This window comes from Phytophthora cinnamomi, assembly GCF_018691715.1.
Source record: "Phytophthora cinnamomi strain GKB4 chromosome Unknown Contig102, whole genome shotgun sequence".
In the NCBI taxonomy this organism is placed as follows: Eukaryota; Oomycota; class Peronosporomycetes; order Peronosporales; family Peronosporaceae; genus Phytophthora; species Phytophthora cinnamomi.
In genome coordinates this window covers 695606-709901 of record NW_027151035.1, presented here as the reverse complement: position 1 = coordinate 709901, position 14296 = coordinate 695606, and the positions used below count along the sequence as shown (strand labels likewise).

Sequence of the window (14296 nt, the reverse complement as noted above, 5' to 3'; positions counted from 1 at the left end):
GTAGCTGCTCGAATTTGCGGATCTTGAAAACTAAAGGGATGCTAGTAGGCGTCAATACGCGTCTCTCGCGTCGATAGAAGCGCAATGGGCCGTCGTCTGTAGTAGCAGGAAGGCCTACATCTTCTGCTTTTTCGTCCTCACTTTCAGTCGGCGACTCGGTCGCTTCCTTCTGCGGCGGTGCCTTCTTCACCTGATGCGCCGGAGGGGACGGCATACTGGCAAACATGCTAACCCGTTTGGTGTTACCGCGCCCCAAGTCGACGTCGTTGACCGACCGCCTTCGTGTGGGCAGCCCCGGCGGAGGCTTGGTGGTCGGCCACGACTGCGGCGGGTCTCCAGCAGGAGTCGTAGGGAACAGCTCTTCGTACAAGTCAAAGTAGATGGCGTCGTCCTTGAACGCTTCTTCGTCGACGTTGCGCTGGCGCACCAGCTTGCCCGTGCGGTACCAGTCGAGGATCATCTCGAAGTGCTGCGGGTTGCGGTCAATGAAGAACGCGTCGTCCAGGCAGCTAATCTTCCCACAGCCGCACGTGATGATCTGGTTGAGTCTCTTGAGCGGGTACTTGGCGATCAAGCTCTCTTTGCAGCGGAAGAGCTTGCCCCCGACGTCGAACGCGACGATGCGCGTGGGCTTGGTGGACGGGTCTCTCAGGTCCGAGGCACTCTTCGAGTGCCACGGCACCCGCGTGCGCCCCACCGTGTGGTCCGGGTCTAAACTTCGTTGGTGCTCGTCGAAGTACGCGCCCTGGCTGGTGGCCCTCAAGAGCACGGGTAGCCGCTCCACGGCGCTGCTCGAGCTCGAGCGGTCGGTGGTCGGGACGTCCGAGTCGGCGCTGTTGGCCGACGAGTCTTTGGATACGAGGTCGTCATCGGGTCGCTGCGTCTCGATGCGGTGGTCGCTGCAGTCCAAAGAGATCGTCAAGTCGTCGTCGTCCTTGTCGCTGCGCTCCGTGAACATTTCGTCCAGCAGCTCTTCCTCGCTGGCGCAGGCGTTGGCATCCTCGTTTTCGTCGCCGCCTCTTCCCATGCTTTCTGCTGCGTCGCGCTCGCTCTCTGCCTCGCGGGCGGAAGATGAGGAATGAGCCGAGCAAGAAGACGGCTCCGCCGGGCCTTGTTGTTCTCACACCTTCACCTTACACGCCGCGTATCAACGCGCCGAAAGGTCGTAATCGCCCATTGGCTGAGCCAAGTTGAAGCCAGGTGCAACCGGACGATATACGCGTCCCTAGTGACGCACTCCGTTGCCAGCTGGGGCGGCGCCAGCGTTAAATACAGCAGCCGAGCCTCGCACCACAACTGCTCCAGCGGTGGCGCCTGACCGAATAAGCTCTGGCCATTTCGCTTGCCGCCTTAGCAGCCTCCAACTCCTAGCCGATGCACTCACCACCACGACATTTCGCGGTCCGTTTCGCTGGAGAAATGGCGTTTGGTTTGCTTGGCCGGCGCAGGCCGGCGCCAAGCGAGGGTGTACTTTTCGCGGCGGGGGAGGTGCGCTGGTCGACACTTTCCATGCGGATGGACGGGTGCGCCACGGGATCAAAGTCCGACGTTCGTACAGTACAGTAGACTCCGCCAAACACCGCCGCAGTGTTGTGGTTGGTAATTTTCTCTGCTGGTTTTACATGTTCGGCGCCGCGCGAAGCACCACCTTTTTCGCTAATGGTTGGGAAACCGAAGGAAAGCCGCTGCGAGCTGATCTCTCGAGCTTGCAGGCTCGACCCCCGGTTCCACCGCGGCGCAGTTGACCGGCACCGATGGGGCCAGTCCAACGCGGTCCAGTGCTAGTGTTCTGCTTCCTTGCCTGATCCCATCAGAAGATGCAAACTCCAAACAGCTATTTGCTATGTCGCCGATCCATCAGTAACTTGGCCGAGCTGCGAGCCACGAGCTGCCAAGCAGAAAGGGCCCGCTTGATTCATGTGTAGCTCCAAGAGCGAGCTCGCCTTGCCACAAGCGCATGGCGCCAGCCTCCCTGTCTTGGTCTTAGATATCACGAGAGCACGTCTTCCGCCTCGGAGCGCACAACAAAGGTAGACTGACTGTAAGCAAAAAGGCCAAGCCGAAAGACAATGGCCTCCTCTCGACCAGTTCGTCGCCGCGCTGTAACAAGAAGCCCTACAGCACCCCATTCATCCTGACGGCGAAGACGACCGCACTCTATGGCCTCGTCAGCGCCAACATCCGTGATATGATCTCGTTGAAGTTGCCCAGCCAATCAGCGTCGTGTTTCGCTCGCGCAACATCTATTTCAAGCGACCTTCTCGTAACATTTCGTCACGTGGGCGGAGCCTGCACTGAACCAATATGACACACCGAGCGGCACTGCTGCGCTCGGCGCTGTGCCTGACGACGGCCAAGCCGCGGCCGTCGCCCACGCTCTTCTGCTTCCCAGGGCTCGAGTCCGCGCCCTGGCACGACGCCAGCAAGTTCGACTGGGTCCAGCGCCTCGAGGCCAACCGCGAGACCATCACCAACGAGTACCTGACGCTCAAGCGGCAGCGCGAGGCGCTGGCTGAGAATGAGCAGACTTCCAGTGACTACAAGGTGTACGACAAGGAGCACCAGCTGCACCAGGGCCAATGGGACTGGCTCTCGTACGTGACGCAGGGCCGGCGCCAAGCGGACTTCGCCGTGCACTGCCCCAAGACGGTGGAGATCCTCGAGAGCATCCCGGGCTTTATGGCGGGGCTGCCGTTCGCCTACGCGTTCTTCTCCGTCCTCAAGCCGGAATCGAGTATCAAGGCTCACTCGGCTCCGTGCAACATCCGCTTGCGTTGCCACTTCCCGTTATTTGTGCCGGAAGGCTGTGGCATTCGCGTGGGCGACGAGACACGACAGTGGGAAGAGGGCAAGGCGCTCGTGCTGGACGGTAAGGCAGTGTGTGGTATTTAGTGCTAGGCTTGAGTTGATGACGATGATGATGGCTCTGACGTGCTTGTGACTTCTTCGTAGACGCGTTTGACCACGAGGTCTGGCACAATGGGAAGAAGGGCGACCGCGTGCTGTTGTTGTTTGACTTCTGGCATCCGGATCTCGTCCAGGGGGAGCGCGAGGCTATCACTGACATGTTCCAGGAGGCCAAGGAGAAGGGCTGGCTCAAGGACTATGAGTAATAGACTGGCACAGTGACGACACGCTGAACTTCTTCGACCTACGTCAAGGTAATAGCTCATGAAACACACGCTCGTCCGAGCTATCTGCTCGGCGGCTATCGGCTCGAGAAGTGTCAGCAGGGTACGCAGCTTTCTGCTCGGCGCTGATCTTCGCGCACAGCTCGTGGATGTTCTCGCCTGACACCGCGTCTTGAGTGTCTTCCTCCTCCGCTTCCTCACCGCTGTCACTACTGCTTCCAGATTCGGAGCTAGACACCGACCGCCTCCGTCGCTTCGCCTTTTGCTTCCCACCACAGCCCCGCTTCTCCTCCATCTGCCTTCTCTTCCTCTCCATCCTCCGCTCCTGCTTCTTTTTCACCTCCATCAACTTCTTATAGAACAGCTTTTCAGCGCAAGCTCTGCAGACACGCACTTTGACCAGGCAGCGCTTGCGCTCGCCGTGCTCCACGTACGCGAACAGCAGCTCGTAGCTGTGCAGCCCCGCTCGCTCCTCGCAGCGCTTGTTCCCGCAGGAGAACTGCCCTTTGCCCGCCACGACCTCCATCTCCGTGCGCCACCGCAGCCCGATCTTGCCCTCCTTGAAGCGTGACAGATCTGCCAGCGCGTACTCCCGGAAGAGCTGCTGGTAGTAGCGCACGCTCATGCGGACCTGCCAGTCCGTCTCGCCCTTCTCGGCGTCGGCCTCGTCATCGCGGATGAACTGGAACTGCTGCCTCAGCACCGCCAGGTCGGTCTGCGATATCCCGCCGTCATTACGGGCTGACACGGAGCTTGTGTGGCTGCCGACGCTGTTGCTGCGGCGCGTGGAGACGGAGTAGAGTCGCATTAGCGCTTGGTGGCTGTCAGATACCGTTGGGTTTCTCGTGAGTTACGGGGTCTTTGAGGGAGATAACTACATGGATGGATGGAGGAGACGGTGGTGAATATGGCGGACGTGAAAGAGTGGGGATCGTACCGCTGGAACATGCTCTCGGACGCATGGGAATCTGCGCCATGCCGCGGTGGAGGTGTCCGCGCCATGAGTCGCGAAAATGGACTGGCGAAAGGAATACTGGATGCCAGAACACAGTGCACGAACAGCACATCCGGATCGGCACCGATGCCCACGTTGGCCTGAGCACGGCCTCCTGCACAAGAGCCTTGTGAGTCTCAAGTTGTGACAAGGCAGGACATGATCGGTAAACGTGCGGACTCGAGCTTCTGGACATGGGCACTGTACCTACGTACATCTACCGCGGCCAAGTATGCCCCGCATCCGGCATGCACCCTGCAGCGCAAAAGCTCACGTTATGCATGGCATGGCATTGCTCGGGTGTTGGTTATCGGTGATAGACGTTGGGGGTTGCTGTAGTTACGGACGGCGACTTGCCGCCTCCTTTTAATCTACTAAGGTTACTATCCCGATCCCAAGCCGAGTAACGCGCCCCACTTGAAAGCAGCTCCCCACCGTTACGGACTACCTTCCGACCAGCGCGGTTTCGAACTGGAACTCCGCGAAGTAGAAGTCAGCTTGATTAGTTGCGTTACTAAAAGCAGCTTGCTTGAATCAACGGCCAAACGTCCTCGCGGCGGGCGGGCGGAACGTATCAGTTCTGCGATCAAAAACTTTGGGTACAAGCAGCGAAAAACTGAACTCCGGCGGTACGCTATGACAAAAGCAGAATATAAAGCTACACAGCCCGTCCCGTCAACATCCCGGACACACATCGTTTATGTATCCATTTCGTTACGTCGGGATATCATCTCTCAGATTGCGGGTCTCATAATCCAGTATCCCAGTCGCGTGGCGAAACCTGTCGTAGGACACAGATGGCTGCTGCCTGGCCATCCTGACGTGCGGCCGATAGGTTGGCACTCTGGAATCCGCCGCACGTCCAGCATCTCTCGCATTCGTCTACAGCAGGCGCAGGAGGCACCAGGAGTCCGCCACCATGATGCCCAATGGTGGACCCTCGTCCACCACGACAAGCAGAACGGCCACGTCGTCCTCCTCCTCGTCCGCCGCGTCGCTCTTGACGTCCTCCACGTCCGGGTCGACGTCCGCCTCCTCCTCCTCCTCCTCGTCCTCCTCGGCCGGCACGGAGCTGCTGACCACGTGCCTGTCCACCATCGTCGCCAACGACTACACGTACGCGCTGTGCGTCATGAACTCGGGCTTCTTCAAGGTGGACTCGTCTCGCTTCGGCGCCGCCACGTCCACCGCCATCGCCTCGCTCAGTAGTACGAGCGGCTCCACCGCCGTGGACTCGAGCGGCACGTGCAGCCTCATGTGCACCAAGCCGGCCATGGCGGCCTCCAGCTCGTGCTGCTCCGCCGCCAGCACCGTGCTGAGCTGTCCGCAGTCGTCCAGCAACATCTCGTACTGCAAGGACGTGATCGAGGACACGGTGGCCGACAGCCAGCAGTGCGGCCTCTCGGCGCAGAACACGGCGCTCATCGCGTGCGTGGCCGCCATCGTCGCTCTGTTCGCGGCCGTCATGCTGGCCGCCAGGATCCACGCGCGCAGGCAGGCGACGCACGCGTCCCTGGCGGACGGAGAGGCCGCGCTCGAGTCCAGGTTCGCCGCGGCCGGCAGGGCCACGTGGGCCGCCGCCCTCGCGGCCTGGAGACAGGTGACCAACCTCATCTGGAAGAACCTGGTCATCCGCCGCCGCAAGCCCGTGTCCTTCGTGTTCGAGCTGCTGCTGCCGCCCGTGCTGACGCTCGCGCTCGTGTTCATCGCCAACCTGGACTCGATCTTCGGCACGGGGAACAAGTACTCGAGCTCGTCCGAGGCGGCGTCGCTGTCCGGCACCATCCTGTGCACGGGCCTGGACTCGCTCCAGTACACGGACTACGGCAAGCTCAGCACCAACATGTCGACCTTCTACAGCAGCGGCCAGAGCGTCATCGGGCTCTTCCTGCTCATCAGCTACATCAAGTTCGTGTCCACGACCACGACGACCATGGTGATTGAGAAGGAGACGCGGATCCGCGAGGTCATGAAGATCATGGGGCTGTCCAACGTCACGCTGCTGAGCTCGTGGTGCCTCACGTCGGCCATCTTGGCCACGCCCCTGGCGTTCGTCATTGCAGCGGAGCTCAAGTACGGACAGGTGTTCCCCATGACCGAGTACGCGACGCTGGTGTTTCTCTTCTGGGCGCTGAGCCTGTCGATCGTGAGCTTCAGCTACTTCATCACGCCGTTCTTCAACAAGTCCCGCGCGGCGTCGATCGCCTCCGTTCTCTTGTGGCTCGTGCTGTTCTTCCCGTTCTTCTCGGTCATGTCCAAGTCCAACTCGTCCAAGTATTGGGGAGCGCTCGCGCCCCCGACTGCCTTTGCGCTGGGTATTGATGATTTGGTGCGTCGCGCGCAGCTCGGAAGGGGGCTGGCATATGCCATTGGACTCATCGAATCTCCCATTACGGTCCCCTCGGCTTTTGCGATGAGCTGGTTCTTGATTCTCGACTCGTTCATTCTAGTCGCACTCGGCTGGTACTTCGACAACGTACTCCCACAAGAGTTTGGCGTGCGCAAACCGTGGAACTTCCTTTTCGTGAAGGAATACTGGCTACCCTCGAGTGCGGCCAAAACTGATAAGGAAGTGATGGTGTTGGAATCCCCCAGCACGGCTTCATCGCCGCAAACCAACTATTCGTTTGGGTCACCGCGGGGCATGCGTCTCCTGCACCAGGCTTCGTCGGATGGATCGATCGTGATGATGAAGGACCGACCTGGTCTCGTAGCGTCTGTTGAACCGGTCAACACTACACTTGCTGCGCAGGAACAAAAGGGGACGTGTCTTCAGATTCGCAGTCTTCGTAAGGAATTCCCGTCGGATGATGGCGAGGTGAAGGTAGCAGTTCACGGCTTGAATCTTACGCTGTACGCTGGACAGATATCCGCGCTACTGGGCCACAATGGTGCAGGAAAGACAACCACAATTTCGATGCTGACAGGCCTTATCCCGCCTACGTCGGGTGATGCGACGCTCTACGGCCGTTCCGTCCGTGAAGACTTCAACGAGCTCCGCCAGATCATGGGCATTTGCCCGCAGCATGACGTGCTTTTCAACGAATTGACCGTGGAAGAGCACTTGCTGCTGTTTGGAACTATGAAACATATTCCGTTGGTCGCTCTGAAGGAAGAAGTGGAGCGCATGATTAAAGAGGTGGGCCTGGTGGAGAAAAGGAAGGTTGCCGCGAGAAACCTGTCGGGTGGCCAGAAGCGCAAGCTTAGCGTTGCGTTGGCGTTCATGGGAGACAGCAAGCTGGTCTTCTTGGATGAGCCCACGTCGGGAATGGATCCCTACTCTCGTCGTTTCACCTGGAACTTGCTGCAACGGAACCGCGATGACCGTGTCATCGTGCTAACGACGCACTTTATGGACGAGGCTGACATTCTGGGCGATAGGATTGCCATTATGGCTGACGGCCAGCTCTGTTGCGCTGGAAGCTCGCTCTTCTTGAAAAACCGTTATGGTGCCGGGTACAATTTGACTATGATTAAGGCGCCTGGGTGCGACGTCGAAGCTGTTGGCGCATTCTTGCGTAGCTTCGTCCCGGAGGCGAAATGCCTGAGCAACTTTGGCTCCGAGGTCGTATTCCAGCTCCCATCAAAATCGTCGGGAGTGTTCTCGACGATGTTGCAGGTGCTTGACGATGAAATGCGTCGTCTGCGCGTCGTTCAATATGGCGTGTCCGTGACGACGTTGGAAGAAGTGTTCTTGCGTATTTCGCACGACCGTGAAGAGGAAGCTGAATTGGGCGTTGCTGCTTGTGGAGTGGAGGCTGTGGACCAAATCCGTAAGACGTCGGCAACATCAGCAAATTCCCGTGACACGTTTACGGGCGCCATCTCATCCGAGGCGACTAACCGTGCAACACTGTGGAGCCAATACGCAGCGCTTCTGACAAAGCGTGTGCGGATTGCAAAAAGAGACAAGAAGAATCTTCTGAATGCCGTGTGCATTCCTCTGCTCTTCCTGATTATTCTGGTTTCGCTTCCTGAGATCAAAGTGGCAAGTTTTATAACGACGAGTGATTATGCAACTGACCTTGCTTCATCGTCGCGACAGGGTAGATGTTCAAGCGCCAATTTCTCGTTGGTATCCGTTCCTAGCGCTTGCGACAGCTACAATTTCAACTACTGCGACCTCGGTGTGATCGACTGCAGCCCTTCGACTTGCTGCGACAAAACGAATGTTGAATCTCCTTACTACGCGTGCAACATGTGCGCTGGCACGTCATCATCTAACCCAGTCACTCCGTGCTACAACAAATACTGCCTCGACCGGGATGGCGCGAAGCTTCAGGCTACGTTGAACGCCTTCTTGACGTCGGTTGTGGTGATGCTGGCATTTGCCTTCGTTCCAGCTGCAATTGTGGCCTTCGTCGTTCGAGAGAAGAATCCTATCCAAAACGCCAAGGGGTTGCAACTGATATGTGGTGCGAACGTGTCAGCTTACTGGCTGTCTACATGGACGCACGATATTGTCATCATGATGGTAACAGTCATCGCCGCCATGATCATTGTGCCTTTGTCGGATCGGACGCTGACAAGTTCAATGGAAGTGTGGGGAGTTGTATGCCTGGTCGGTTCCCACGCTCTAGCAGTGATCCCAATGGCATACCTATTCAGCTTCAAGTTTAAGAAGCACGCAGTGGCGCAGACCTCATTGCTGGTGTTTGCGCTTTGCACCGGCGGGTTATTGAGTATTTTCTCGTTCCTATGCCGGCTCATCGACTTCGACCTGACCCCAAACAACTCCTCCGATAACTTGACGCTGTCGTCGCTCGACCGAAACTATCTGCGATGGATTTTCCTTCTCTTCCCTGGCTACAGCCTGAACAATGGCATTTATGAGATTGCCACGCGAAAGTTGAGTCGTAGCTCGCTGTATGGTAGCAACACGGAGACGGTTGCTCCGCCCTCGTTTTTCGGAGCCTGGGTTGGTCTCGGCACGGATTACACGTGCACTTCGTGTTGGGATGCTACAAGTGGTGAAAATTGCTGTGAGCGAAACGTTTTTGACCTTGATGTAGCTGGAGCTCCCGTTGCGTACGCAGTGGTGGAAATCGTGCTGTTCATGATTCTGGTATTTGTGCTTGAGAACCGCAGTTTACACTGGCGCTCAGAACAACGCCAGCAATGGCCGCGCAATGAGGACGATGATGTGGCCAAAGAGCGTCAAAAAGTCGAACGCTCGTACCCCACCCAGAATGACAGCGTCTTTATCCGAAACCTGCGCCAGCAGTACGCTGACGGAGGCAAAGTTGCGCTGGATGACTTGTGCCTTTCCATTTCAAAGGGAGAATGCTTTGGCTACCTTGGTATCAACGGAGCCGGCAAATCTACGACAATGAAAGTCTTGACAGGCGAGATTGCTCCGACCAACGGCTTCGTGACGCTGGGAGGCTACGACTTGTCTCGTGATCGCGATAAAGCGCGTCGAGTGGTTGGGTACTGCCCTCAATTTGATTCATTGCACGACTTGCTAACTGTGGAAGAACAGCTTGAGTTGTACGCACGTCTTAAGGGTATCCCGAGCGACCGTGTCAAGAAAGCTGTGGAGCAAAAGATCGAGGAAGTGGGTCTCACTGAGTACCGCACTAAACTGACGCGTGGACTGAGTGGAGGCAACAAGCGTAAGCTTTCGACCGCCATCGCCTTGATTGGTTCCCCTAGTATTATTTTCCTTGATGAACCTTCGACTGGAGTCGATCCGAGCTCGCGAAGGAAAATGTGGGACGTGATCGCCAGTGTCTGCGCTGCCAAGGAATCGTGTGTGGTCCTTACAACGCACAGTATGGAGGAAGTTGAAGCGCTGTGCACGCGTGTGGGAATTTTGGTGAGCGGAAAGCTGAAATGCTTGGGCAGTGTCGAGCACCTGAAGCAGAAATTTGGCCGAGGCTACATTGTGGAGGTGAAGCTGCGGGAGCCGAGCTCGTCCTCGGTGGGCCGGTTGCAGCTCGAGGTGTATCGTATCCTGGGCGGCAACAAAGCTGGCATAACATCGGACGACGTCATTAGCTTGTGCTCATCTCTCGGGGTGCCGAACCGTGCGCCCGAGATCACGAACGGCGAGGGCAATGGCAGCGTTCTTCACAGCTACCTCGAGACGGCAGGCATCATCCCTATGGACGTCTTCTGTGCGTGGTGGCACACGGAGAACCTGGGCTCAGCACTGCAAGAGTTCTTCCAGGTCAAATTCTCGGGCAGCCAGCTGATCGAGCACCAAGGTGGACACTTCCGGTTCCAAGTTCCCAAGCGTGCTCTCCGACCGTATGCCATCTTCGGGCTGCTCGAGGAGAGCAAGGAGCAACTGCACGTGAGTGAATACGGTGTGAGCGAGACGTCGTTGGAGCACATTTTCAACACGATGGCCGCCCAGCAAGGAGAAGAGCAACTGCTAGGCAGCGCTAGATACCGTGGTGACTGGTAAAACAGACTCCAAGTACAATAACAAACTATGAATGGAGTAAACCTTTGCTTGAACGGAGTCTTTAGCGAGATCAGTATCCATACTTGTCGTTCAGCTTCGTGCGGCCATCTCCTGTTTGGTTTGTCGGGGGGACCCACACCTGATCACCTCCCTCCAAAACACTCGCGTCGTCACCTTTTTGCTCGCTAAGCTTCGACTGTTGCGGAGGACCCATTGTTGGACCAGAGATTCGTCGTCGTTTCGGGGCTGATGACTCCAATTGATCTTGATCGGCAGTCTTTTGCGCTACGACTTGACGTGCGGAGCGTGCTTTTGGCTTGTCTTCGGTGGATTTCTTCTCCGCGGAAGAAATCTGCCGTGCAGACACCGCGTCATTCTTCTCGGAGGATCCAGCCTCAGCATTGACAGGTTCAGGCACATTTACTTTGCCAGGCGGAGATGCCGCAGTAGAAGTGGAGACGGGAGTTCGGGCTGGTGATGAGGAGGGGGTCACGACAGGTTCCATTGCTGACTTGGATGCCGGTTTCTGAACTGGCAACGCAGCTAATGCTGGTGTTGCAACGACTAGCAATTGCCGCTGGCGCTTGAGCTCCACCTCCACCTCTGTCTTACGCTTCATTAACGTGTCAACCTCGCTCGCATGCAACTGCGTGGTTGTTGCAGCCATAAAGGAATCCAACGAGTCCGCTTCCTCTTCATCTTTGCTCTCGCCACTTGTTGCTTGATTTCCCACCGCCTTTGCCGACGCAGTAGTCAGCTCAGCCTGGAGTTTTGTTAGTTCGGCTTCAAGCTTCTTGACATTGGCCTGAATCGACTCGGCAGTAAGCACCTCGCTCTTCTGAGATCGCGCTGCTGTTGTCGCTACAGCCATCTCGGGAGTCGTCGACGAACCCGTAACCTTCCGCTTCCGCGCGGCAATCTTCTGCTGGTTGGCCTTGGTCCGGTCGTAGAAATCGTCTTCGTCACTGCTGTAGCCGTACAGCTCCTCGTTAATATTCCGCTTCTTCCGCGCAGCAGTACCAGACGCTGCGCCGGTCTTCGATCGTTGGTCATTCTTCGCATGAATTCTCCCTTCCAAGTCGTCGATCTCCTTCATCAACGCTTCAATACGCTGCTCGTTCCGATCCAGCGTGCGCTGCTGGCCTTCCGACAGTCCATCTAGCTGGTTCTGCTTGGCCAGAATCCTCGAGCGCTCCAGCTTTAAGTTCTCCATCTTGCGAATCCGTGTCTGCAGCTGCTGGTACAGCCGCTGGTCCTTCTCACTAACCTGCGAGTGGCTCACACTCGACTTGTACGGCTGGTCTTCCTCCTCCTTCAACTACAAGAGCACCACACCAATACACCCCCCACAAAGTCAGCACCACGGCCTCCACCCTCCCCCGTTCTCCCCCCTTACATTGCGGAGGTAGTCCGGCAGGTCCTCTTTGCTCGTAGCTGCAGTGTCTTCGTCCTCCTCCTCTTCTTCCTCCTCCTCTGCGTCTTCTCCGAACCCCCAGGACGCGCCGCGGTCCTCCTCCCGCTTCTTCTGCTGCTGCATCTCCCGCTTCCGGTCCAGCTTCTCCCTGAACTTGGCCAGGTTGAGCGACTCGTACTCGGCCGGCAGCAGCTCCGGCGGCCCGCAGACCGCGTACAGCCGCGTGGACTCGCCGAACACCAGCACGTCCCCGATGTGCAGGCGCACGAACTCCTCCGCCAGCACGCGCCTCTTGTTCACGAAGCAGCCGTGCGTGCTGCCCACGTCGTACAGGAACAGCGCGCCCTGCTCGTCGAACTGCAGCGCCGCGTGCACCCGCGAGACGGACGGGTGGGCCAGCGGCAGGTCGCACACGGTCTCCATCCGCCCGGCCACGGCGAAGCTGCGCCCGTCGCGGCGGGGCAGCTGCAGCGACTCCACCACGACTCCGCCCTTGATCACCTCCAGGTAGATGCCGAACACGTTGCGCCCCGCGGCGCTCCACTCCGGCGGAGTGTACTGCGCCATCGCGGAGCACGAATTGCTTGTGTAGATTTTTATTATAATATTAGAGACTTTGTTTTGTGTAGATTCGAGAGGCTAAGTACGAATTGGAATGGTGTGAACTTGCTGCCTGGTTGAAGTTTTACACGGAACTAGGTACTGGGCACTACACAGAACTGCACGACGTTGACTTGGACTGAGTTGCGGTTGGGCGCTTACTGGCGAAGCGCACGGGTCGACTGTGTCGCTGTCGACGACGACTTGCCCGACTTGGAGGAGGCGGAAGTCGTGGCCGAGCTCGGGCACGGGGTCGTCGAAGTCGTGGATCCAGGCTTCCACCAGTTCGTGAGCCAGGAGCCGCTCGAGGTTGCAGTATTGCTGGCATCGGACACCTTGCCTGAGACGGTGGTAGACGAACCGTTCTTCGTTGCCGTCGACGCAGTACCGGATTGAATGTCTTTGTTTACAAGCGACTGACTGTTGCTCGATCCCTTCAACCCCGTAGTACGTCCAGTCGATACATCAGCCTTCCCAGACACACCACCGGAAACACCTCCCTTGGCGGAGCCCGAGACACCACCGCCGACGCCGCCGTTAGCAGAGCCCGACACACCGCCCGACACGCCTCCGTTGGCCGAGCCGCTCACGCCGCCGCCGATGCCGCCCGACACACCGCCGGAAACACCTCCCTTGGCGGAGCCCGAGACACCACCGCCGACGCCCCCGTTAGCAGAGCCCGACACACCGCCCGACACGCCTCCGTTGGCCGAGCCGCTCACACCGCCGCCGATGCCGCCCGACACACCGCCGGAAACACCTCCCTTGGCGGAGCCCGAGACACCACCGCCGACGCCTCCGTTGGCCGAGCCGCTCACACCGCCCGACACGCCTCCGTTGGCCGAGCCGCTCACACCGCCGCCGATGCCGCCCGACACACCGCCGGAAACACCTCCTTGGCGGAGCCCGACACCGCCCGACACGCCTCCGTTGGCCGAGCCGCTCACACCGCCGCCGATGCCGCCCGACACACCGCCGGAAACACCTCCCTTGGCGGAGCCCGAGACACCACCGCCGACGCCCCCGTTAGCAGAGCCCGACACACCGCCCGACACGCCTCCGTTGGCCGAGCCGCTCACGCCGCCGCCGATGCCGCCCGACACACCGCCGGAAACACCTCCCTTGGCGGAGCCCGAGACACCACCGCCGACACCTCCGTTGGCCGAGCCGCTCACACCGCCCGACACGCCTCCGTTGGCCGAGCCGCTCACACCGCCGCCGATGCCGCCCGACACACCGCCGGAAACACCTGCCTTGGCGGAGCCCGAGACACCACCGCCGGAAACACCTCCCTTAGCGGAGCCCGAGACACCGCCGCCGACGCCCCCGTTAGCAGAGCCCGACACACCGCCCGACACGCCTCCGTTGGCCGAGCCGCTCACACCGCCGCCGATGCCGCCCGACACACCGCCGGAAACACCTCCCTTGGCGGAGCCCGAGACACCACCGCCGACACCTCCGTTGGCCGAGCCGCTCACACCGCCCGACACGCCTCCGTTGGCCGAGCCGCTCACACCGCCGCCGATGCCGCCCGACACACCGCCGGAAACACCTCCCTTGGCGGAGCCCGAGACACCACCGCCGACGCCCCCGTTAGCAGAGCCCGACACACCGCCCGACACGCCTCCGTTGGCCGAGCCGCTCACACCGCCGCCGATGCCGCCCGACACACCGCCGGAAACACCTGCCTTGGCGGAGCCCGAGACACCACCGCCGACGCCGCCGTTGGCGGAGCCGCTCGCACC

At 59.2% G+C, this 14296-nt stretch overlaps 5 protein-coding genes across 6 annotated transcripts; 2 read left to right on the top strand and 3 right to left on the bottom strand.

Annotated features, from left to right (window-relative positions):
• Positions 1–30: 30 nt before the first annotated feature.
• IUM83_07992 (Potassium channel tetramerization-type BTB domain) lies at positions 31–1027 on the bottom strand (the record flags this gene model as incomplete). The annotated part of the gene is made up of 2 exons (XM_067932337.1): positions 31–41; positions 142–1027. The coding sequence occupies 2 exons, from the start codon at positions 1025–1027 to the stop codon at positions 31–33; spliced, it is 897 nt and encodes a 298-aa protein (XP_067783146.1).
• Positions 1028–2304: 1277 nt separating this feature from the next.
• IUM83_07991 (Aspartyl/asparaginyl beta-hydroxylase) lies at positions 2305–3113 on the top strand (the record flags this gene model as incomplete). Its single annotated transcript, XM_067932336.1, has 2 exons — positions 2305–2869; positions 2953–3113. 2 exons carry the CDS (start codon positions 2305–2307, stop codon positions 3111–3113), a joined length of 726 nt encoding a protein of 241 aa, XP_067783052.1.
• Positions 3114–3156: 43 nt separating this feature from the next.
• IUM83_07990 (FRA10AC1 protein) lies at positions 3157–5223 on the bottom strand (the record flags this gene model as incomplete). 2 transcript variants are annotated; one of them, XM_067932334.1, is made up of 4 exons in its annotated part: positions 3157–3952; positions 4069–4252; positions 4337–4380; positions 5030–5223. In XM_067932334.1, 4 exons carry the CDS (start codon positions 5221–5223, stop codon positions 3157–3159), a joined length of 1218 nt encoding a protein of 405 aa, XP_067783054.1. The 2 variants fall into 2 exon arrangements, with proteins under 2 accessions (XP_067783054.1, XP_067783053.1); XM_067932335.1 differs by having other exon boundaries at positions 4069–4240.
• Positions 5224–5257: 34 nt separating this feature from the next.
• Positions 5258–10537, top strand: IUM83_07989 (ATP-binding Cassette (ABC) Superfamily; the record flags this gene model as incomplete). Its single annotated transcript, XM_067932333.1, has 1 exon — positions 5258–10537. One exon carries the CDS (start codon positions 5258–5260, stop codon positions 10535–10537), a length of 5280 nt encoding a protein of 1759 aa, XP_067783050.1.
• Positions 10538–10607: 70 nt separating this feature from the next.
• IUM83_07988 (Anion exchanger adaptor protein Kanadaptin, contains FHA domain) lies at positions 10608–12518 on the bottom strand (the record flags this gene model as incomplete). Its single annotated transcript, XM_067932332.1, has 2 exons — positions 10608–11855; positions 11934–12518. The coding sequence occupies 2 exons, from the start codon at positions 12516–12518 to the stop codon at positions 10608–10610; spliced, it is 1833 nt and encodes a 610-aa protein (XP_067783049.1).
• Between the last annotated feature and the right edge of the window lie 1778 nt (positions 12519–14296).